General features: G+C 55.4%; 10 protein-coding genes across 10 annotated transcripts; all 10 read left to right on the top strand.

The window, feature by feature from the left end:
* Positions 1–590: 590 nt before the first annotated feature.
* On the top strand, positions 591–1,625 carry JKF63_00321 (uncharacterized protein; the record flags this gene model as incomplete). The annotated part of the gene is made up of 1 exon (XM_067896373.1): positions 591–1,625. The coding sequence occupies one exon, from the start codon at positions 591–593 to the stop codon at positions 1,623–1,625; it is 1,035 nt and encodes a 344-aa protein (XP_067752530.1).
* An 828-nt stretch (positions 1,626–2,453) lies between these two features.
* JKF63_00320 (uncharacterized protein) lies at positions 2,454–3,464 on the top strand (the record flags this gene model as incomplete). The annotated part of the gene is made up of 1 exon (XM_067896372.1): positions 2,454–3,464. The coding sequence occupies one exon, from the start codon at positions 2,454–2,456 to the stop codon at positions 3,462–3,464; it is 1,011 nt and encodes a 336-aa protein (XP_067752529.1).
* A 914-nt stretch (positions 3,465–4,378) lies between these two features.
* JKF63_00319 (uncharacterized protein) lies at positions 4,379–5,776 on the top strand (the record flags this gene model as incomplete). Its single annotated transcript, XM_067896371.1, has 1 exon — positions 4,379–5,776. One exon carries the CDS (start codon positions 4,379–4,381, stop codon positions 5,774–5,776), a length of 1,398 nt encoding a protein of 465 aa, XP_067752528.1.
* Positions 5,777–6,797: 1,021 nt separating this feature from the next.
* On the top strand, positions 6,798–7,553 carry JKF63_00318 (uncharacterized protein; the record flags this gene model as incomplete). Its single annotated transcript, XM_067896370.1, has 1 exon — positions 6,798–7,553. One exon carries the CDS (start codon positions 6,798–6,800, stop codon positions 7,551–7,553), a length of 756 nt encoding a protein of 251 aa, XP_067752527.1.
* A 1,136-nt stretch (positions 7,554–8,689) lies between these two features.
* JKF63_00317 (uncharacterized protein) lies at positions 8,690–9,295 on the top strand (the record flags this gene model as incomplete). The annotated part of the gene is made up of 1 exon (XM_067896369.1): positions 8,690–9,295. The coding sequence occupies one exon, from the start codon at positions 8,690–8,692 to the stop codon at positions 9,293–9,295; it is 606 nt and encodes a 201-aa protein (XP_067752526.1).
* Positions 9,296–10,257: 962 nt separating this feature from the next.
* JKF63_00316 (uncharacterized protein) lies at positions 10,258–11,964 on the top strand (the record flags this gene model as incomplete). Its single annotated transcript, XM_067896368.1, has 1 exon — positions 10,258–11,964. One exon carries the CDS (start codon positions 10,258–10,260, stop codon positions 11,962–11,964), a length of 1,707 nt encoding a protein of 568 aa, XP_067752525.1.
* Positions 11,965–12,986: 1,022 nt separating this feature from the next.
* On the top strand, positions 12,987–14,129 carry JKF63_00315 (uncharacterized protein; the record flags this gene model as incomplete). Its single annotated transcript, XM_067896367.1, has 1 exon — positions 12,987–14,129. The coding sequence occupies one exon, from the start codon at positions 12,987–12,989 to the stop codon at positions 14,127–14,129; it is 1,143 nt and encodes a 380-aa protein (XP_067752524.1).
* A 699-nt stretch (positions 14,130–14,828) lies between these two features.
* Positions 14,829–15,191, top strand: JKF63_00314 (uncharacterized protein; the record flags this gene model as incomplete). Its single annotated transcript, XM_067896366.1, has 1 exon — positions 14,829–15,191. One exon carries the CDS (start codon positions 14,829–14,831, stop codon positions 15,189–15,191), a length of 363 nt encoding a protein of 120 aa, XP_067752523.1.
* A 770-nt stretch (positions 15,192–15,961) lies between these two features.
* On the top strand, positions 15,962–16,612 carry JKF63_00313 (uncharacterized protein; the record flags this gene model as incomplete). The annotated part of the gene is made up of 1 exon (XM_067896365.1): positions 15,962–16,612. The coding sequence occupies one exon, from the start codon at positions 15,962–15,964 to the stop codon at positions 16,610–16,612; it is 651 nt and encodes a 216-aa protein (XP_067752522.1).
* Positions 16,613–20,282: 3,670 nt separating this feature from the next.
* Positions 20,283–22,946, top strand: JKF63_00312 (uncharacterized protein; the record flags this gene model as incomplete). The annotated part of the gene is made up of 1 exon (XM_067896364.1): positions 20,283–22,946. One exon carries the CDS (start codon positions 20,283–20,285, stop codon positions 22,944–22,946), a length of 2,664 nt encoding a protein of 887 aa, XP_067752521.1.
* Positions 22,947–22,963: the final 17 nt, after the last annotated feature.

Genomic DNA, 22,963 nt, shown 5'->3' with positions numbered 1-22,963 from the left:
TTTTTTTTTTCGTATGTTTGCTCGTTTCTGCCTGTGTGTGCGTGCGTCGTCACCCCCTAAAAACACCAAAGAAATGTAAGATTGGGTTTGAGGAAGAAAGCAAAAACGTGTGCCTGAGAAACACCATCGGCACCGACGCGCCCGTCAGCGTTTCCTGGGGGTGGGGCTTCCTCCGTTTTAGGTCCCAGCGTCCTCCCCTCCTCTCACCAAGAAAAAGATGCTTCCCTGTGAATGAGTGTGGGAGAGGGGGGGGGAGGAGGGTGCCAGCAAAAAAAAAAAATTGGGCACACACATAAAGCACTGCAGCAGCGGCGGCGGCGATTCTGAGGTCTGCAAGAGATTCGTAGGCATTCGCACATCTCTGTATGCCTTTTTTTTTCCTCGACATCAATGCACCAGTCTTACCTATCGCTTCCTCTTATCCTCATCTCTCATGTATCCCCCACGCACGCACACACATATCCGTATGACACGTTCACTCGCACACTGGTATGGAACCAGCGGGGCAACTGAGACTCTGTGTAAGTGGCCTTAGATCGGGTGTACTTCTATAGCTCTTGCCCGCTCCCTGTCTTGTCTCGTATGCAAGGATGAGTAACGACGACGAGTGCCCGGAGCTGATCTCGGCTCGCGTGCCGGTGACCGTCCTCACGGGGTTTCTGGGCAGTGGGAAGACAACGCTGCTGCACTACATTCTATCAGCCAATCATGAAATGCGCATTGCTGTCATTGTAAACGAGTTTGAGTTCGGCAAGACCATCGAGAAGGGTCTGACACTGAAAAGCTCTGAGAAGCCCGACGATGAGTGGCTGGAGCTGAACAACGGCTGTATGTGCTGCACCGCTCAGACACAAACAGTTAAAGCCCTCGAGTCGCTGATGCAGCGCAAAGGGACATTCGATCTTATTCTGGTAGAGACGTCCGGACTTGCAGACCCTGGGCCAATCGCGACGATGTTCTGGCAAGACGCGGCTCTCTGTGGCTCCCTTTATCTGTCGGGAATCGTAACTCTAGTCGACTCAGTAAACATTTGCAAGTACCTCAACGATGATGATGTGAAGCAGGAGACGGTACGGCAAATCCTAATGGCGGACAAGGTGGTGCTCAACAAGTGCGACATCGCCTCCGCGGCTCAGCAAGAGGCAGCCCTCGCGGCGGTACAGGAAATCAACCCCCTGGTCTCCGTCATACATAGCGACCACTCGCGCGTCGCCGATCTCCGAGACATTCTGCTTATTGACACCACCCGTGTGGTCACCGAGCTGGAGCATGTTCATGACCGCCATCACTCCTCCATAACGGCGGTGTCACTCGAGTTCTTTGACCCAGCTCACGCCCTCGCCGTCAGCTCGCAGCGCGACGTGAACGCCATCTGCACTGACCTCCTGTACCGAAGCGAGGAGGTCGGTTTCGAGGTGGTGCGGTGCAAGGCTGCAATATGGCTTTACGAGAATGGGCGCTACACCCTTCTGCAACTTCAGAGCATTGGTGAACTCTTTGACGTGACGCCCATGGAGGGAGAAAGCGTGCCCTTTGGCTGCACGCGCGCTTTGGTGCTTGGCAAAAGGCTAGACGAGGCAAAACTGCGGGGCATCTTTGCCAAACACCTAAAGGCAACCAAGTAGTTCTCGATAAAGGGAAAAGGGGAAGGCGAAGTGACGCAATGCGCTGCGGCAACGATAAGGAAAGTGCGTACGCTAAAAAGGGGGGAGGCCTTGGTGCCTTTATTGTAATCTGATGTGTTATCTGGACCCCTTCTCTCTCCTCCTCTCTCCTCCCCACCCCACCCCACCCCACCCCTCCATTCGCTCCGTCCCCTGGGTCTCGGGCGCGCATCCTACAAATGACATGTGCCCTGAAAAGCGCATTACTGACGCAATTGTTTTTCCCCTTTATCTACACACACGCACGCACGCACGCACGCCAACTCCCGCAGAATACCAAGTATGTTGACTGGCATTCGTTTGTTTTTTGCGTGTGTCTGTGCGTGTGCGTGTTCACGCAATTCTACTTACGCCGACCTGTGGAAGCGCCAGTGTTCAGGTCACCTACCTTCTCTCCCCGCCAGATGCGCCTCCTTCATCCCCCTCCCTCCCGTGCCTGCACCCCATGTGCAAATACGTCGGTGTGGATGTCTACCCACACCCCCTGTGCACATACCTTTTTTTCCCTTTTACCCCCGTTACGTTTATCCTACCCTTTTCCTCCCCCCCCCCCCACCACCACCACCACCACCACCTCGCATACACTGCGCCTCTCCCCGTTTCTGGATCCTTTTTTTCTCTCACTGGCTCTCATGTGCACCACCACCCTCTTCAAGGAACAGCTGGGGTGTGTCAAGAAGTGGTTGCTGCTGCTTCTGCCGATTTTTCCAAAAGACCGAGACGCTTTCATCACTCACTCACCCCTCCCCCGATAATCGACCTCTACACTGGCACATACCTGCTACGCACATGGAGGAAAAGTTCTTGAAACTACGCCAGGAGCGCGAGGAGCAGCGGCAGCAGCGCGCGAAGGAAACCGTGGCCATCACAGTACAGCGCCAGCAATACGAAGCAGAGGCCGATCTCCTGGAAGCGCAGGTCACCCAACTCCTTCAAGAAGGCAAAGTGGTGGATTCGCAGCAGCGCATTGACGCACTACGAACACTGGTTCAGGACACGTCCAACAGCATTTGTCTTACCGCGCACGAGATGGCAAGGGCAAACTCGATTCTCGCTCGTCTGCAGCAGCTCGTTGATGAGAAGCGCAGCGGCGCCGCGCCACAGAAGTTCAAGTTCTCCTCGCGGCTCAAAGCGAAACCGACGTCTGATGCCACGTGCGCTAACTCCTCCTCATTACAGACCGAAGAGTCCGACAAGAACAGAGGGATTGCGGCAGCAGCCGTGCCGGTTGCGGGGACGACTAGAAGCACCAGTGGTGTTGGGAACGTCTATGGGCCCTCGACTGGCACCGACCTCTTTATTACCCACTCAAGAAGCGCCTTCATCAACGACTGTGCGGACTGCACCATCTACTGTCTTCCGATCGCCGGATCCGTTTTCCTTTCAAACTGCACTAACTGTCGGGCCTACGTGGCTTGTCATCAGCTACGACTGAAAAGCTGCGTCAACCTCGACCTCTACGTATGGTGCGCCTCTACCCCAATCATTGAGACGTGTGATGGCATGCGCTTCGGGCCGTACAGACGGTGGGCAGGGCTTCTGAGCTCGTCCACTGATGATGGAAAAAGGTACGCCACGCACGCGGAGTGGGTGCGCAACGTTGGAGAAATCGAAGACGCGGAGGGGACGGAGCAGAACTATGTCAAAGTGGACGACTTCCAGTGGGTGAAGAAGAGTGCGAGCCCCCACTGGCGTGTGCTCACAAAAGAGGAGGAAAGAGTGAGCAACACCACCTTCGGGCCCGCAACGCAGCCCCTTATCCCTCTCCCTGCCCATCCCACTGCCCCTGCGATCAACTGAGTTCGGAAAGAGCGGCCACACAAACAACTCCAACGATGCCCCCTATTTTCGTGGTGTTGTGCTTTGTTAGCTTATGTGTCCTTGTGCTTCTCTCTGGACCCGTTTAGACACTTCTTAGAGTGCCCTGTGAGTGTGAGAGGGGAATCCAGGGCCCATCAAACCCGTTTTTTTTTTTACACCTTTCCGTAACTCATCTCCTAGGGGTGTGCATGTGCAGCACTCCCGGAGTAGCACACCGCCTGAGCGTGGCGGGTGTGTGTGTGGGGGGGGGAGGGAAGAGGGCGCACATTTCTCCCTCTCAGCTACACTGAAAGCTAGAGAAAGCTTGAGCGTAGGGACAATCTCCCATTGATGCCGTGAATACATTGTTCTTTGAACCGTGAGGCACGTCTCCGAACCCTCCCCCCCCCGTGCGCTGCATGGTATCCCTCTTTCTCCTGGGGGGAGGGGAGGGGGGTTATGCGTCACGAATGCACAAATACACTCTGAACACAGTTCCACGGGCGTGCATGCTGCTGCACTCTCGAAGGGCTGTCTCTGTGGCTTTCTCTGGGTGTGTCGACACCAACACAAGTACGCACATTCTCCCCCTGTTCCTATCCTCGCCCTTCAGGATTCCGTATAGCAACCTTTCTCCACGTCGCCACCGATCCGCATCGTTGAGGTTACGCACAAGTGCGGGAACTGAAAGCAATAACAAGGCGATTATCACTACCCACAAAGTACTGTTCATTTTTTTTTTCGTCGACACCACACCTCACATACACGCACACGCACGAAAACTGTTATTCCCGTGACGTTGGACTCTGCAACAACACAGCGCTTTTCAGTGGAACAGAGGATTGGCACAAGTACTGTCTGGGAAGGAGGAGGAGGAAGGTATCGGATAACAAGTTGAGAGTAACTTTGCGAAGATGAATATCCGACTGCGCAAGTCAGAGCGGCACAAGGAGACGCTGCGGAAGCTCAGCCATGATGGGGGGAACAAGTGCTGCTTCGATTGCGGTGTGCGAGGTCCGCTCTACGTGGTGTCGAATTTCGGTATTCTCGTCTGCTCTGGCTGCAGCGCCGTGCACCGCTCCTTTCAGCACAAAGTGAAAGGAATCACAATGAGTGAATTTACAGAGGACGAGATAGCTCGTTTCGCTCTGGCCGGCAACGATCGAGCCCACAAGGTGTGGCTCAGCACCTTTAGTGGCCAACTCCCCCGCACCGGTGACGTGGCTGCGTTGAAGCACCACGTGCGCGTAATTTTTGAGGAACGGCAGTGTTGGGATGCGCAGGAATTCACCGCTTTGCAAAACTCGTGGGAGCACCCAAACGAGTCAGCAACACCAACCCCACCACCCTCGACCATGACAAGGCCCACAGCGTTCACCCTAGCCCCGCCCCTAGAAGCACCCACAGCAGGGTCCGGGTCAATCTCCGCCGCGACAACTCCAGCGGCGCCCAGCTCGACGGTGGCACCACCATCGGGTGGCCCCTCGACCCTCCCCGTCCAGACCTCGCAAGAGGATGTCTTTGATAGTCTATTCGCTCCACCGGTGCAGTCTCCGCCGATGCCGCAATGTACAACGCCTGCCGCAGTTGCCGGAGCACCACCAATTACTACATCACACACACCTGCCTTATCAGCGCAGCAGCAACAGCAGCAACAGGCAACAGTTTCCAGCATTGTGGATGACCTGTTTGCTGGAGTGTCACAGCCGGTGGTGACGTCAGCCGCTGGGTACGGCGCCACCCTTCCACCACAGCAGTCGATGGGTTGCACTACTGGTGGTGCCATGTACAACTTCACTGAACACTTTCCGAGAAGCATAACGGCGCATCCTCAGCTGCTGCCCTCACATCCTCCCTACCAACTGCCCCAGGAACAGCAACGACCTGCACCATACGCCGCGGGTAGCCAAACGGGGTATTCACCGTGTGTAGGGAGCCATCAAATGTGTGTGTCTGATTTCTCCGCCCAGCCTTCACCTGCAGTGAACCCATGTCAGCAGCAGGGTATGCCAGGGGGAATGTTCGGTAACTCCAGCACACCAACTCCGCTTTCTGACCCCGTCAAGTCACCGAACTATTATTTCAACAGCGGCGCGCCGAGCACCACTGGCTGCCCCTCTGCAAACACTGCAGACCCTCAGGCCTACCAGCCATCGCCTTTTCCCATCACTCCGCCATATCAGCAGCAAGGCTGGGGTGCACCTTTGTCGTTCAATGCGCCTCCAAGCCAAAATAGCAACCGCATCGTTGTCTTGTCGGTGACAAAGCCACCAATTGCCGGACCCCAAAACTCGCAGTCGCTCTCGCTGTGATTCGCCGAGTTGCGTTCAGGAATTTGAGCAAGGTTTGAGGCTATGCTGGCTGGCGCGCACCCCGGCTGATTCACGAGCCTGGGTTTGACAACGTGCCCTCACTGTTGCACGTTGATGAGGCGGGAGACCATGGGCAAGACAGGCCACCTTGCTCTTATTCTCTCATCGCGAATACCATTATCGGCGTGCGCGCACATGTATGGGCCCTAGGCCCACGTGCGTAAACATACACCGAGTCTCTTTCCCTCCTCCCCCTTCAGACAAAAAAAAACGCGAAAAACTGAATCACAGACAGTAGCAATGAGAACACGCAAGAGATCCACCTCACTGATGTTAAGCTACCGCGTCTCGTGCCTGTGAATTCGTCGCACCTGTCCTTGGTCTTCTGCTGCAATGTGCGGACGGGTGGGTGAGCGACTGCGTATCAGGACCAGATTGTTAATAGTTGCCTGGCAGTCGCAGCAACTGCAGCTGCAGCTGCCACCAACGCCAATGCCACCCTCGTCTGTTTTCGGATTTTGTGTGTGCCCCCCCCCCACCCCCGAAAAAAAATAATAAGAATAATAAAAAGAGAGAGGATAAGCGAAGACTGTTTGCCACCAATGGTTCTGTGGTTTGTCGGAGTGTCCCTTCCACTCATGTGTCTGCACTCACGGCTCGCACAAATGTCAACAATAGAATGCACCCCCTCCCCCTATGCACACGCACACAACCAACTCCACCCTGCTCTCATTTGCTCAATGCGGGACGTATAGAAACACACATACACGTACATACAGTCTGCTACTCCCCTTTAGACTCATATACACATACACATTCTCCTCCTCCCCCTCCTCGTTATTCCCTTTTCGCTTTTTTTTTATTTATCCATGATAATATCGTTGCAAAGCAGGAAAAGCGCCAAATTCTAGCAACACATTTTCACCTACACCCACACGCACACACACACACACACACACACAAGGAACCAAAAAAAAGGGGGTACACAATTTCTGATAGATTCACTACAGTCCCCATAGACATGGCCTCCGTCGACACACAATGGGCCCTCCAGTCTCTCCTCCAACTCGGTCACCATCACTTGCGTCATCGGGCGGCGACAGTCTCCTCGACACCGTCGTGCCTAGTACTGCCAACATCGCCGTCCTCTAGCTGTATCTCCAAGACACTGAAAGTAACAGCGATGCCGCAACTCATGCGTGCGTGTTGCGCCCCATCCCATGTGTTACTCCTCGCCAAGCGGCCAAGTGGGATTGCGGGAGTGACTCTTAGGTCCGGAAACCTAGTGCCGTGGTCTGGCCTGCCGGCCGCCGCCGCCGCGTCATCACCGACGCAGCCCCGCTGCTCAAGGAAGGCCCGTCTTCTCGCTTCCTACTTCCAGCGGCGCGGCTTTTCCATGATGCCCCCTATCCCCACTGAGGGGTACTTCACTCCTTCACCATTTCGACCGATGCAGAAGCCGGCGCCACTGCTTCTCCACACAAATCATCTGATTGGTTGGAAGCTGAACGATGCGTCGCCGGCGTTTCCGATGTACGCACACACCATTGACGAGCTGCAGCAGTTGCGTAGCAGAGACATAGCCGCTTTGCAGCCGCGGCGCTGTCTTGTCGCCAGCGAGTATTGTGAATGGGACAACTGGCGTGAAGTGCTGGGCGAACCTGGCTGGGACTTCTTCAGCGCTGACGACAACGTCGTCGAGCGCCTCCTGCAGGACGGCCTCGCCGTCTCCACGATCGAGGAAGAAAAGGGGCTGTACCCGGTTGAGGTGCTCTGAGACGCGAGGGACCTCGCTTCCCAAAAAAAAAAATATTGGACTACTACACCCAATGGACCCTGAACACGCACATAGAGCATATAAACGGTTCTCGCCGGGGTTTGCGTGTGCACGTGCGTCTCCTCCCTCACTCTCCACGTGTGCTAACGCCACCTGCCGTGTGAGCATGCATGGTAGACGCTGAGTGCGCCCAGCAGCGCTGAAAGATGATGGCACTGTGCCACACCAAAACCCCCCCGCATCCATAGAAAAAAAAAGGAAGACAATAAAGCCTACTCCTCTGTTTAAAATGGGGGAAAGCAGTTGCTCATAGAAACAAACATACATGCACGCACGCACATCTACACGCACGGAACCATCAATCGCAATACCGCATTGGGGTATGGTGGTGGTGGTTTAAATTCATTTATTGTTTTCCGAATTTTGTTTGTTGTTGCCTCTCGCTCGTATTCGCTCTTGTTTCAAGCCACACACAGTGTTGTATACACGCGCGTCGCACCTTCCCTGTAGCGACCTCGAGAGAAGTATTGGGTGGTGGCTGTAGTTGCTCCCCATTCAAACCAACCCTTTTATGAACAGTGTCCATTGGGCTACTCCAGTTAGATTCAAATAGGCATACTAGTGCGTGCTTGTGTTGGAGCAATTCTATGTGAGGCTTAGGAAGGGGGAGACAGGCCCACGAAGTGGGACAGGGATTCAAAGGAAGCGGACTAATGCACTGTGTGTGTGTTTTTTTTTGTGTGTGTGTGTGTGATTCCTCCCTGAGGGAAACATCCGTAAAGCACGCGCAGCGCAACCTCCATGTGACCCTTTTTCGCCCCGGCTCCCCTTCCCCAGCCCTGTGTTGCTCGGCACTAGTGCCGCCGCGCTCGGGTCTCTCCTTCTCTACCCCTCGCGTTGGTGCCTCTGTGCAGATGGATGAATCGGTGCCCGTGTGCCAGCTCCGCATTCTTACTGTCCTACACCATCTTGCAGAGCTCTTTGGGGGCTAAAATCACTCCTCCCTCTCCACTTCTTATTCGTTTTTTTTTTACGATTCATCCATTTCTGTGTACTCCATACATGGGTACTGTTGATGCGTGCATGTGTGTGTGTGTGTGTTATACCGCCACGAAGCTGGAAGAGAACCAGGAAACATGTTCGTGCGATCTACCGTTCGACGCGCAGCAAAGGCGGTGAACGTGTTCATGGACATTGTCATTGGTAGCCAGCCCCCACGCCGTATATCTTTCGAGCTGTTCACGAAGAGGTGCCCAATCGCCTCTGAGAACTTTCTAAAACTGTGCACAGGTGAAAATGTGCTGCCAAATGTGTCCAGCATCGAAGGTATCGGTGAACCGTCGTTTCGAGACCAATTTCTGCCTCAATTGACATACCGCAACACGACAGTGCATCGCATCTGCAAAGACTATCTGATACAGGGTGGTGACATCGTCTCTGGCCAGGGGACCGGTCAGCTTTCCATTTATGGTGAATCCTTCGATGCACCAGAGGAGGTCAAGTCGTCCAAGTTCGATCAGAAGGGCCTCTTAGGCACCGCCGTGAGTGCTCCACATTTGAATGGGTCACAGTTCTTCATTCTGACGGCAGACAAGGCACCACACCTGGACGGTACGTGTATCTGCTTCGGCCGCGTTGTGGGCGGGTGGGACGTGGTGGAGGATATTGAACGCGTTCCAGTGACGGCCGCAGCAAGTAAGCCAGTCGCGCGGATTGTTGTGGTTGACTGTGGGCAACTGTAAAAAGAAATGGGGGTGGGGACATAAAAGCTGCCTGAAGAAAAGAATCATTCCTTGTAGAATCCAAGGTGGGCATTGTCGCTGTTTTCCTCTCGCTTCTTTCCTGTTTATCTCCTGGGGGGGAGGGGGGGGGGACTCATGGGACTAAAGCAATGCAGCGTGGGGCATTGCCACAACCACCACCCCTTCCCTCTCCCCTCCCTCTCCCCTCCCTCTCCCGGTGCTTTTCAGTGTGTTGTGAAGAGTAGGTGCTTTGCTCTCTCCCCTATCCGCAGGAGTGAGTGGATATCTGTGTCTGTATATCGCCGGTATTTTTTTCTAAATCTCGGTGACGTGTTTTTTTCTTTGGTCGGCTCGGGCCTCCCTCCCTCCCCATACCCCTCTCTGTTCTCTCCTCTCACCATGTGCTACTCAGGTATAGATGTCACGTGCAGTTGACCAATGTCCCAGGCGAACTGCATGCCTCACCTGAGGGTTAGCAGAACCATTGGTAGCAGTAAAAGTCCACCAGTTCTCGGCAAGAGGTGTCGAAGATGTGTTAAAGCCTTGACAGGAGGCAAACCGCCGCATATCACCAGCAGCGCTATCCGCCGCCGCCTAATCCTCCACTTCGCCCCCCCCCCGCCCCCTCCCTTTCTGTGCTCACCATAACACCCAAACAAAATATACACCTTCGACAGAACCTGAGAAGGCAGGCAGAGGGATCACACGGGTGAAGTGTTTGCGACGTATAAAGGGAGCCTGTCTGTCTGTGTGTGTGTGTGTGTGTGTGTGTGCTAGCGTGCGTGTGGGTTGGGCGTCTGAGTACAAAGCGCGTGCAGAACGCGCACAATAGAGCGCTAAGTATCACTGCCAAGGCTGTTGTACGCTTCACCCCTCATCTGCCTTGTTTATCCACCATCACCAACCGATTGTGTGTTCATATTTATACATATATACTCCGCCTGTGGCGTCACAGTTTTTCCATGGCAGACTTCAGTAGGGAGAACCCCTTGGCTCAGCAGTACTCCCCTGGGGTGCTGATAGGGAACTGGTTTGAGGAGATCGCCTTGCGCGAAGACCAACTCAAGCTCTACAAGCACCAACGGCAAGCCGCATTGGAGCATCCCGAGAAAACGGTGACAAATGCAGTAGCACGTTCAATTCTTGCGGGCCAACTAGAAGCGCCGACAACCGTGTTTGCACTCAAGGGAGATAATGTCTGCATAGGGAAACCGTATTTGGTAGTGAACGAAAAAACACGGACGACTCTGGCCTTAGACATGGTGACTAGCTCAGGGGCCTCCCTCCAACCGCAGCAGTATACTCTCTCTGGGTCCTTGGCTCATACCCCACAGGTGCGCTCCACCTGGACTCTGTTACGGTGTCAAGACGAGCACAACTACAGCTACAACCGCAACAACCCAGACGTGCTACATTACGGACAACGAGTTCGCCTCGCAAACGAAAACGCGACTGACAAGGGTTTTTTATACGTGCAGTCCTCCCTCCTATCCGGCCTGTATTCGTCAGAGGTGCAGAACGCAGTGGCCACCCTGAACGCCTGCGCTGACAACGTGTTTGTAGTGAGCCGCCCTGGCACTGTGCGCGACGATGTGCACTTTGGCACCCCTGTGAAAATCGGTGACGGCGTAGTGTTTTTGCACTCTCTCACAAACCTTCCTCTGGGCTGCAACGGTGACCGCGTAGGCACGTCGTACGGTATGGAGTACGCTGTTACCTGCGGCTACACCACCAACTACCACTCTCGTTCCCGAGGTGCGGTCGTGGTCGGACCAGAGAACGTCTTCTTCTTTTCCGGCGGTGATAGCGACGATTCGACGCCCAAGAAGCCAAGAACCACCATCAAGGAGAACAGCAGCTTACCCACCGTGCTCAGCATGACAAATGGCACAGGGGTGGCTGCGCTGCTAGAGCGCATTCGCCAGGGTGCCCTTGAGATCGGTGGGCGTATTGGCTTTCGGTCCCTATCCATCGCCCTCGGGGTGGCGTGCAACGAGCAGCGGCAACGTCGTCTCCTGGACTGTAACGCACTTCGCAGTGCGATTGGCCGACTCGGTGTCCTGTTGACCCCCGTGGAGATGGATGTCATCATGAAGCGCTTTGACACTACCGGCAACAACGTAGTGTGCGCGCAGGACTTCCTGGCCGAGTTGCGCGGCACCATGCCGCTAGCCCGCATGCAGGCGGTGATCTACGCCTACCAACAACTGAGCATCGAGGGCCGGGGGTCTGTGGAGTTCAAGGATATCCACAGCCTCTTTTGCCTCAACGCCGCCGCCATCCCGGATGTCGTGGACGGTCTCATTCAACGCGAAGAGGCCGTGCTGGACTTCGAGAGTTGCTGGCCAGGACGTGTGGGATGCAAGATCGGCACGGTAACTCTTGACGAATTTGTCGAGTACTACGCAGATGTGTCGCCCGCGGAGAAGTCTGATGAACGTTTCTGCAAGCTGCTGCAAGAGACATGGGCCATTCCTGCCACCTCCGCCTACCTGTCTGGGGAGCCATACCGTCTCCTCACCGTGACATACGACGACAAGCCGACCAGCACCGTGCGCCTTCCTGACTCGCTGGTTCTGGACACAAACGACAGAGAGGCTGTGAAACGCCTTCTTATTCAACACGGTCTGGAGGGAGTAAAAGACTTCACCGTGTCCACCAGCAGGTAAAGGTGTCACCAGCGAGGTGGGGCCCACGAAGGTAAGAAAGGCATGCGTGGGGGGGAAGTGTGTAAACGGGATGAGCACGGTGCCTATGGCGGCGAATTTTGTCTTTATATTTTTCTTTGTGTATTTGTTTGCGTCTCCTCCGTTTGCACTCCCCAGTGTGCCTTCTCTGTGAGTGGATTTGCCGCCTTCACCGCTACGCCTGCTCGCATATCCTCTTCTGATTTTTCCCACTTCCTCTTTTCTTTTTGTTCTTGAAGTAATGCGTACAAGTTTCTCTGTGTGTTTGTTTGTTTTTTGGGGGGGGAGAGAGGAGGGGGAGGGTGCCCGCATGTTCATGTCTCTCTGTGCGCACGCACGCACTGCACCGCACCGCACCGCACCGCACCCCCCCCCCCAGCCCACCGTATCCTCTCCAACTCTACAGTGGCTTTTACGCAAACAATGTACATACCATTTCCGTGGCACACATTTAACAACACAATTCACGCACATGGACGGCACCGTATGTGTGCTCCCTTCGTTCCCTTGCGACCTCCCACCCTCATGTTCTCTGGTCCGCACCTGTTGAAGTCAATCGTCACATCTGTAATGGAAGGGCAAAGGGGGGAAGTAGGCGGGAGCGCAACTAGCTTCTTCCCCTCTCCCCGCAAATCCACACACGGCGGATACTCACAGTACAACAGTGGGGTGCTCTGAGGTTAGACGAAACGCCAATATTCCTATCCAGCCCTGCAACAGTTGAGGCTGCATTGGGGCAACTACGCCCGCACTTTGTCCCATGATGTCGCTGCCCATCGTGTGGCACGTCTTCAGTGTGGGGCAGATACGCGACTCTCTCACTTCGGAGTGTGCACATCCCCTCTCCCGCCCTGATTGCTCGTGCAACACCGCCTCCGGCGCCTGCCTCACCCTCTTTTCGTATTCCCCCCCCCCCTCTCTCTCCATCTCCTTGCCGACGTTGTCGTTTACGCTCCTGTCAACCACCGCCACCACCCGCGAAAAGTTGCCTACGCGCGGGTTCCATGGCCTCCATGGCACGTGTGCTGGTAAATCATGAAGACTGCACGGTGCAGATCAAGGGACACGTTATTATGTTTCTCCAGACCGGTGTGGCCCAGGACCCCATTGTCGTATCCGCGCGCAACGTGACACAGCTATTGCGGTCTCGCAAAGATGACACGGCCGCGAAGCTGGTGGCAGACGGGAAATCCTTCGTGCTGAAGTTCGAGTCTCTTCGAAACAGGGAAGAGTTCATTAAGTCTATTGTGCACATCCAGGAAGCGGATCAGGGGCCATCCAACGACGAATGGGTCGCCTCCTCTATCTGCCACGCCGCCGTCGACGTCGGCGTTCTAGATGAAAAAGAACTCAACGCAATCGTAAATGCAGCGGGCCAGCGCGGCGTGGAGCAGGCCTTCGACGCGCTGGAAACCTTAGTCGACCGCGAAACATTTCAACTGCTGCCTATCACAGAGCAGATGGAAAACGACGTGCTGCGTCAAATTCCTGTGCTCGCGGCGATCTTCCAGCAGCGAGTCGTGGACAAGGAAACAAAGAAAAAATTCTGGGAGGCGGTTGTACGCAAGCACTTCTGCTTCTCGCGTACCTTTTTAGAAGAGGACATTCAGCGCCTGGAGGGCGTAAGGCCAGTCGCCGCAAGCGCACCACCGCCCTCGCCCTCCGGAAGCGCTGCCGCTCCGACCCTCTCCGTCATCAACACCTCCTCACTGAATGCACTGCCGAAGGGTGCGGCGATCGCCATGGTAGACATCGACATCAACGAGGAGGAGCTTCCTCCCCTGGAGGAGAAGGCTGAGCCGCACCAACACTGCTTATGGGGCCTCTTTTCAGCGCATCGGCGCGTGCCCGTGACGAATGCAAGCGTGCTTCCGGTGAACGGCTCCGTGAAGCCCTTCCCAAAGGATACCGTTCAGCCACCGTCTGCGCACCGACGACGCTTTTTCGGACGCTGTGTACTGACTCAGTTCCCCTGTGAAACTATGGAGAAAACCGCCTTGGAGACACTCCGCATGTTCTGGCGCAGCAGCGTGAAGCAGCGAAGAGATATTCTTGCCAAGTACACAAGCAGGAGCAGGAAAGGCAGTGACAGTTTTATTCAGCGAACGTGTCTGGAGAAGGCAGACCGCGCGGTGCAGGACACATGACAGCGTGATGAGTGAGTGCCGATGGCACCTCCCGCTTTCATTCCCCCCCCCCCCCTCCACCACCACCACCACCACCACTCCTTGACGGTACCGTTTGGTGGCCAGCTCGCGTCCTTGGAATGGTGCAGAAAACGTGCCCCTCCAGTTGTAATGTCGCTGACAGGTTTACACACCACCCAAGCACGGCGCTTTCTCTTTTTTTCCGTGAGAAGTCAGAGAGAGAAAGAAAGAGAGAAGAGCAATATCTCACAAAATATTTAAATATTCGTGTGCACATTCGGGTGCGAATGGGGTCCGTGGCGCATACTCGCCAACGGACGTGCGAGTGAGGAGGATGACGTGAACGTAATACTCTGCGTGGGTGAAGGGGAGACGCAAAAATATATAAATATATATACCCCCACTCCAGATGCTGCCCAACCCCCAACCCCGCCCCTCTTTGAGGAGCGAGGTTGTGGATGCGCGAGACGCGCTTTGTAGCATACGCCGGGGCGACGAGTAAAAGAAGGAGAGATCGTCGTCTTTCAACGCTGCCTCTTCATCTGGTGCCCCCCCCCTTCGTCTTTCCACACACACACGCCTGTGTCTAATTGTTGGGGGGTCATCCCTCCCCCTTGCCCCTCCCCTCCCCTCTTATATGTGGGTTCTTATATCTTTGATCTTTTGAGCATCATTAGAACATTAGCAGAGCATTGCACGATGCTCTTTGCATTTCTCGAGGCCCTCTTCTGGGTGTACGCGGTGAGTAGCTGGTGCATGTGTTTCTTCGTTTTCTTTTCCTGTGGGGAGGGAATTCGCTGGTTCACGACGTTTCACAACTACCTCCTCATATTTGGCGCCACCTGCGGTGCCGCCATAGCGCCTTTCCGCACAGTCCCATCGGGCAGCCTGCTGACGGTGTTCATCGGGTGGGCCTTTTATGCGATGTTGATGTCAATGCACAGTATGCGCTTCCGACTATGGCGCAGCCATGTTCTACCAGTCACCGCGCCGCTTCTAATCATGATGGCATGGGCGCAGTACCGCCAGTCGGTGGCAACCTCAGCAGTAATGGTGGTCTGATGAAGCCGCGCCGCTCTTGCTATGCCTGCGCGCACGCATGAGGCCTTCCGCCCTTTCAAGAGAGAGAGGAGGAGGAGTGTGTGTGTGTGTGTGTGTGTGTGTCAGTGCTTGTAAGCGTGTAGATTTGGTTCGGACGCAATTCGTAGGCTCGTTTGGGCCTTCTGTTGATGACTTCACGCTGATACGCGCAAGACAAAGAGATTCGACCGTTGTGCAATGGAGAGAACGCAGCACCCGCCCTCGCTTCCCTGTTGATGTAACTCTTCGGACATGCCATGAAGCTCCCTGAACACATGACGGGCCCCCACTACCCCGATCCCGTCTTGACGGGTGTCATTCTCGATCGTTCTTTTAACGCCAGTCGCACAGACAGATGCCCCCTCCCCTCCCACCTCACTCGACCATTCCGCGTGTTTCCTCTGTGCTTATGTTGTTGCTTCACTCATCTCTTTCCCTTGCCCATGCACCCACCCACCCACACACACACACACACACGCGTGTATATCTTCACAGCTACATCGCAAACGTTTGCCTAAGCACATCAATCCTCCTTACACAGACTCGCAGCTACACATATCCCGTGGTTTGCGCCATTGGACGCCTCTTCTACTCCTCCATCGGTGACCCCCCACTCTTGTTTTTTTTTTGGAACAGAGCTAGCCTGGCCCCCGTTGAGGCCGTGCACTCTTCTCCTCCCCCTTCCCTCCGGACTGTACCTCTGTCTTCATCTCATCCATACCCTCCAACGTCCGTCTGTCTAATCCGCAACCATGAGCGAGGCACGTCAGATTCAGTCGATGATCGACTTCATTGAGCGCGAGGCTCAAGAGAAGGCTGACGAACTCGATGCGGCGGGGCAAGAGGAGTACGATGTGGAAAAGATGCGCCTAGTGGAAGCGGAGAAAACCAAGATCCGCGCCATGGCGGAGAAGAAGCGCAAGCAGGTTGACGTGGACCGTCGCGTAGCTCATGCCAACTACTCGAAGGTACAGCGCATGCGTGTCATGGAGGAGCGGGCGAAGACCATGGAGCAGCTGCACGAGAAAGCGCGCCAGAAGATTCTGGCCAAGGTCGCCAACCCGTCCCAGTACAAACCGATGCTGGTGAGCCTCATCCATCAGGCGCTCCTGTCAATCCGAACAGACGCGGTCATAGAGTGCCGCGAGGAGGACGAGTCTGAGGTCACACGAGAAATTCCTGCGCTGGAGCAGTGGTATAAGAAGAAGGTCAACACCACCATCTCCATTCAAACCGGCAAATCCCACCTCAACCCGGCTGAGGTGTGGGGTGGCGTAGTGGTGAGGTCGACCGACGGTCGCGTTGTATGCAACAACACGCTGTCGTACCGCACCAAGACCTGCTTCGAGGAGCAACTGCCAACAGTTCGCTTCCACCTCTTCAACCCGCAGGTGCCGATGTAATGGGGAGAGGGAGGGGGGGAAGCTGTAATGAGCGAATCACGCAAGAGAGGTACAAGAAGTGAGGGGGAGGGGGAGAGGGGGAGGGGTTAAGTGCAGGTGACTTTCACCTCAGTGAAAAGAATAACCAAATGATGACAAGTATGAGGGCGGGGAATAGGCGAATAGTTTGGAAAGGGGGGATGCACACCTGCCTGTCGAACGTGAGTCAGGTGCAAGCCTTTTGTTGTTGTTGGCTAGGATAGAACAGGGAGAACTGCCAAAAGAACATGACACCCACACGCAAGTAGGATCATCAAAGAGAGAGCTTTTTTTGAAGCTTTACTCTCCTTGAATGGTGTGACGTGGCAACATGAACTGGGTTTCTCCGCATCATCTCCGATGCCCACCTCCTTTACGTTCTTCTCCCACCGCACGCCTGGTCTCCTCCCTCTCATTTTATCGCTTTCCCTCTACCATATCGATTTAGCGGCTTGCATCCAGGTGAGTGTGTGCGGGTGCGGGTTTCGCCACCTTCATTGTCTTCTTGTCGTGAGCGTATGGAGGTGCAGAGGGTGGGGTAGGGTGACTGCAGATGGGGGGAGGGGGGTACGTCTTGAAAACATACGATGCCGCATCAGTGTAACCTTTGTGCACTTGCACACGTCAGGGGACTGCGATTAGCGTATTTTTTCTCTTTTTCCCCTCCTCGTCTCCTGCGGTCTCACCGCCTGTTTTTTTTTTTGGTCACTCCCATCCCCTTCTACAGCTTCCCCCTCCTCCCCCCCCCTCCCTGAGTTGGTGTGTGATGTCCGATAACGCTAGTGTTGTGCAGTGAACTTCCAATGCTCTTTTGTAGGGAAGTGTGTGTGGGGGGGGGGGGGGGTGCAAGCGACGTGTGTTTGGTTTCCTCAGTTGAATGGATGGTGGTGGTAGTGACCGTGGCGCCTTTCTGATGACGCGAACGGGAAACAAGAAGTGTGCAATATGTGCCCCTTAACACGGCAACAAGACATCTGTGTCCCCCTCCCCGCCGCAGTCGCTGCTCTCTCGTTCCTGTGCGCGCGCAACGAGGGTGGGCCTCATGAAGAGTGTGCGGCGTGATCTGTGTCGCCGAGACACACGCACGTCAGTAAGCATCATGTAGCGCGATGTTCTATGCCTCCGTGTACGCCCAGGGAACGCCAAAGACAAAACACAACGAGAGTGTCAGTGAATGTAGTTGTTCGCTACTGTGACACCACCTCGGTCGCCAAAAGAAGCCGGGGAGGGAAAAAAGAAGGCACCCCCTCCCCTCGCACACGTCTACCTCTCCTTCCCTCGGCCTTCACCTATCCCTCTTCTCCCTCGTACGCCCCGCCTGCGTCGCTCTCCCCCCCCCCCCCCCCCGCGCTGTCTCTGACCCTCGAGTTTGTTGTGATGTCGCCATAACTGTGTTTTTTGGTGTGGGTTGTTTGTACGGCTACCCTCCTCCCCCCCCGATCCCCTCCTCAGAGCACTGGACACATCTGTTGCCTGTCAAAAAGACAGCCACTGTGTTGCTCTGAACGACGTGCATGTAGGCGTGCGTCTGTGTGTCACACGGTTGCGGTGTATTTGCCCCCATGGAGGCTTTTTTTATTCTTCCCTCGCGTTTGGACCACCGCAATAAGACAAGGGCCAGGGCTGCCTCTACAAATGGGATAAGTTGATTCAAGTGCAGGAAAGGCCAGAGGTCATCGCCCTTGAGCGAATCTGGCGTGATGGCGAAGCATCTCCGGCATTCAGTGAGAACAGGACACACCAGCATGTGACTGACAGACTCACCGGGCCCTGCAATGAGCTTGAGAGTCGTGCTTGCCGCTCCAGAAGAAAGAAGAGAACGGCGCACAGGATGTGATACCCTTGGTGCGTGCACCGATCGGGATCGAGGGCACACCACGTCACGTGGTTTCCCCTGCGTTTTTTTCAGAGGGAAAAGGAGTCGCCACAGAATGGACAGCTACAAAACCCCGTCTGCCACCGGGGGTCGATCCTGGCGAAGGGATCGGCAATGCTTCTGCAGAACCTGGAGTGAACTACGCATTGCGTCACAGCAGGGACACCTCTCTTTGATCCGCCCCACACCACGCCGAGGAACCGCAGGCGCGGTGGTATTCTCGGGGCCTTGACCCCATGGAGGTCATTCAAGATGACATTATCTCAGTTACTGCGCTACAGTTGCGATTAAGTGAACTGGAAGCACTGTGGTACACAACAACCGGGTCAGAGAATTGTATATATCATAGTTGCAACGTATCGGTCTCGACAGTATAGGCCTCCACCGAAGAGCCGCTCAACGGAGATGTGCTTGAAGAAGAGCCACCTCACTACACACCACTACGCAGGGGGTTGCGAAGCCGTCAATCCCGTTGCTCGAGCCCTCGCGCCTGTTCCATCGTCACGCTACTCCCCTCTCCCCATTTGTGGATAATGAGGGAGGCGATCCAGCCCATCAAAACTTCGCGATTGCCTCACATGAGTCGCACCTTCCGAGCGACGTGGTCTTTACCATGCACGCCCCCTCCAAACCGCTAACAGGCACTTCACAAGCTCGACAGCGCTCCCTCGCTAGCACGCCGCGCTGACCCTGTCGTCTGCTTGCAACTCTAGCGAGGTGGGAACTCTTCCACCCATCCCAGCTCGCTGCGGCAAGCGACTGACGGGCGTCACGTAAGCCTCACATGGTCTCCAGGGGAGAGGGGACGGAGGCGGAGAGAAATTTTTTACCTCTGCCCACTTCTGGATTACTTAAACGCACACACACACGCGTTTCTGTTTGTCTGCGTTGCCTTCGTCCCGGGTGCCGCCCGAAACCTCTCTTCGACACCATCTTCATTCTCCTATTTTTTTTCTCTCAGCGAAGGAAGCGCATGGGTTCCATTCATGAAATGATATCGTTCCTTTTCATGATGACCGCCACCACCACCACCACCACCACCACCCTTCTCCGCGCAGCAGGTAAGAGTAAAACGGGGCTGCGTGCTTTTTCTTGTGTTCCTGCTTTTCTAGTGACTACGTTTATTTTTGTTTATCAGGGCACATCACTCGCACTTCAGCAAGTACGCCACTCACGCTCGAGCTTGATTGTCTCTCTCTCATCCGTCTCTGTGACACACACTGCAACGGACAGATAATCAACAAAGCGATAGTGTTGAAGCGTGGCCGGTGTCTCGTCCTGGACCGTACCAAAAAAAAAGGATGAAGCATTGCAACCCCCTCTTCGCGCTGATATTCAGTGGTACCTCACCTAGCAACGGTGTGCGACGCAATCACCCTTTCTGGCTCTCCCCCACACTGCTGCTAGTGCCTCTGCTCATTTGAGGGGAGGGGAGGGGAGGGGAGGGAGGGAGTCACCTGCCTGGTAAATAGTGTGTCCCATCACCAGCCAAGGCACCGTTGACAAGAGGTCAAAAAAAAACAAGATTTTTTATTTTTATTAGTCCTCACCACCACCACCCCACCACCCGCCGCCTCCTGGAGCTCTCTCTCCCCTGCGCGCCCCCTTGTTCCCCCAGCTCCGACATTCTCTCTTTGTCCTTACTTGTCTCTTACCAGTCCTGGTCTCTGCGCGTCTCATGCTTTGATTATTGCACCCACGGATAGCAGACCCGTTTTTTTCCAACCACACAGCCAAACTGTAAGGAATCCCCGCTAACGCGCACCACAGGGAAAAATGCAGTCGCAAGCAAACAGGGATGTAGTGAAGAACATCACCACAGCGGCACAGCTGGAGGGTGAGCTACAGATCTCAGAAGCCCAGCACGGTGTGGCGGTTCTGGATGTGTATAACGCGGAGTGGGGCCACTGCAAAGCGCTGAGTGACACCTTCCGCCGTCTCTTTACCGACGCCGGAGACGTGATTCATCTGAGGTTCTTCTCAGTGGAGTGCAACGCAGTACTGGAGAGTCTCAATAATTTAGATGAGGCGAAAGCCCATCGTCCCCAGCACAAGGGGATGGTATTCTCGAAGGACACCCTCGCCAGCTTCTGGACAGAGATGCTGAAGGGACGTCAAAATCACTCAAAACCGTTCTTCGCCTTCTACAAGGAAGGCAAGATGCGAACCAAACTAGAGGGCATCGATACGCCAAAAATATGCCGTATCGTCTATGACTTGTGCAAGCCGCAAAATGCTGCCTCTGAGTACATCACCAACGATGATGCACTGAACTTTTGGAATTTGTATTTCTCACCCTTGGAAAGCGAAGTGTCCGTGAACGACTTTGTACGCGCGGTGCAAGGGCTACTCGGCGACTCAGCGTCTCAGTTGTCAGAGCAGGACTTCATCGACGTTACGGCAGAGGTGCAGGGGGGTGTCAGTGGAACCACGGTGACGGCGGCGAACCTGCAGTCCTTTGTCGGCGATAGAAAAACGGTGCAAGATGCGATTTCGACGGTCGTCGCAGGAAAACTGACGTCGATCAGAAAGGCAGAAGCCGCACCCCCGCAGACAGAGGAGGGCGAACCTCAGACAGAGGAAGGTGAGCACCAGACAGAGGAAGGCGAGCACCAGACAGAGGAAGGCGAGCACCAGACAGAGGAAGGTGAGCACCAGACAGAGGAAGGCGAGCACCAGACAGGGGAGGGCGAACCTCAGACAGAGGAAGGTGAGCACCAGACAGAGGAGGGCGAACCTCAGACAGAGGAAGGTGAGCACCAGACAGAGGAAGGTGAGCACCAGACAGAGGAAGGCGAACCCCAGACAGAGGAAGGCGAACCCCAGACAGAGGAGGGTGAGCACCAGACAGAGGAAGGCGAACCCCAGACAGAGGAGGGCGAGCACCAGACAGAGGAAGGCGAGCACCAGACAGAGGAAGGTGAGCACCAGACAGAGGAAGGCGAACCCCAGACAGAGGAGGGCGAGCACCAGACAGAGGAAGGCGAACCCCAGACAGAGGAAGGTGAGCACCAGACAGAGGAAGGCGAACCCCAGACAGAGGAGGGCGAACCCCAGACAGAGGAAGGTGAGCAGCAGACAGGAAAACCTGAGGAGAAAGTTGCTGACGAAGGGTCTGTTGTCCAGCCGCCCACCGTCGATGCGGCGGAGGCGGGGGCGGGTGAAGCAGGCACAGACACCCATGAGAATGACGAGTCTGCAGAGGCGAACCCGGGAGAAGCACAGGCCCCAGCAGCTGTAGAGTCCCCTGTGTCGTCACCAAGCCTACCTGGACAGGGGCACGACGTAAGGGGTGTGGAGGAAGATTCGGGAACGCCGGCTGATGAGCCTTACAGAAAGGACGACATGGAGACATCGCCTGGTATGGCCGAAAGCCACAGCCAGCACAAAAAGTTGCCGGAAGATGCCTATACGCCGTCCTTGCCACCGCCGCCGCCGATGAATACAACGGAACCAGGGGGCAACAGCGACGGAAAGTTTGACGAAGCGGAGTCATCTGCGCCACCGGCTGACACCGTAGGCCAAGAAGAGTCAGTCGAAAATCAAATCTTCACAAATCGCTGGGTAACAGTGACAGAAGAGGAAATGCGCATGTGGAACATGGTGGCGGCGCTTCCACTTCACTATCCAGAAAGCACGGCGCTGATGGTGGACCTGACGAATAACGTAGCGTTGGTGCAGGAAGCTTTGTCGGGGGCGGCAGACCTTCCAACTCTGGCGGAGTACCTGGCAGCGCAAGGGGTGTCGTTCACCGACATCAATATGATGTGCATCGCGGCAGATCAAAAAGTGGGTTCGGAGAGTCTGTCGTACGGCAAACTGTCACTGATCCTCATGTCCTGCGACCCAGTTGAGGGCAGGGGCCTGGTGCCGCAGTGCGAAACGTTTCTGGGGGAATTGTCGGATGGCACCATTCTCAAGCACCATCAGCCGATCGCCTTCACCGCCCTTACACTGAGTGCCTCCGACGCGTACCCAGAAGAGTGCTTCTGCTACTGTGTTCCTGAGACTGCAGCGGCCGCCTTCGAGGAGCTCGCCGTGGACGACGTCTTCATTCTGAATGCGCTGACGCCACTCAGGACCGCTGTGTCGCAGAACGAGCAGTTTGTCCTGCGCATCATTGGACTTCCCAAGGTGATTGAGCTCGCCACCACCGATGCAAGTGAGGAGACGGTGGTACTAAGTCAGTGGTACGCACAGATGCGAGTAACTGAGCAGAGTGCCGGCGCCGTCACCGCGCACTTCGTCGAGAACGTCTGCGACGATGAGTTCCAGGCTTTTCTTTCCGGTTACACCGCACGCCTCGTCGAGGATGAGAAACGGCTAGACAGGAAGCACGACGACGACACACAAGCCGCCGAGGGCATGTCCGAGGACGAAGAGCTCGGCGACGGTAAGCGTACTGAAGGCCCCACACCCGAGCCCGCGGATGTGCTTTAGGGGGAGACGATGCTGTA

Source organism: Porcisia hertigi, chromosome 36, assembly GCF_017918235.1.
Source record: "Porcisia hertigi strain C119 chromosome 36, whole genome shotgun sequence".
In the NCBI taxonomy this organism is placed as follows: Eukaryota; Euglenozoa; class Kinetoplastea; order Trypanosomatida; family Trypanosomatidae; genus Porcisia; species Porcisia hertigi.
This window is presented reverse-complemented; position numbering and strand designations above follow the sequence as displayed.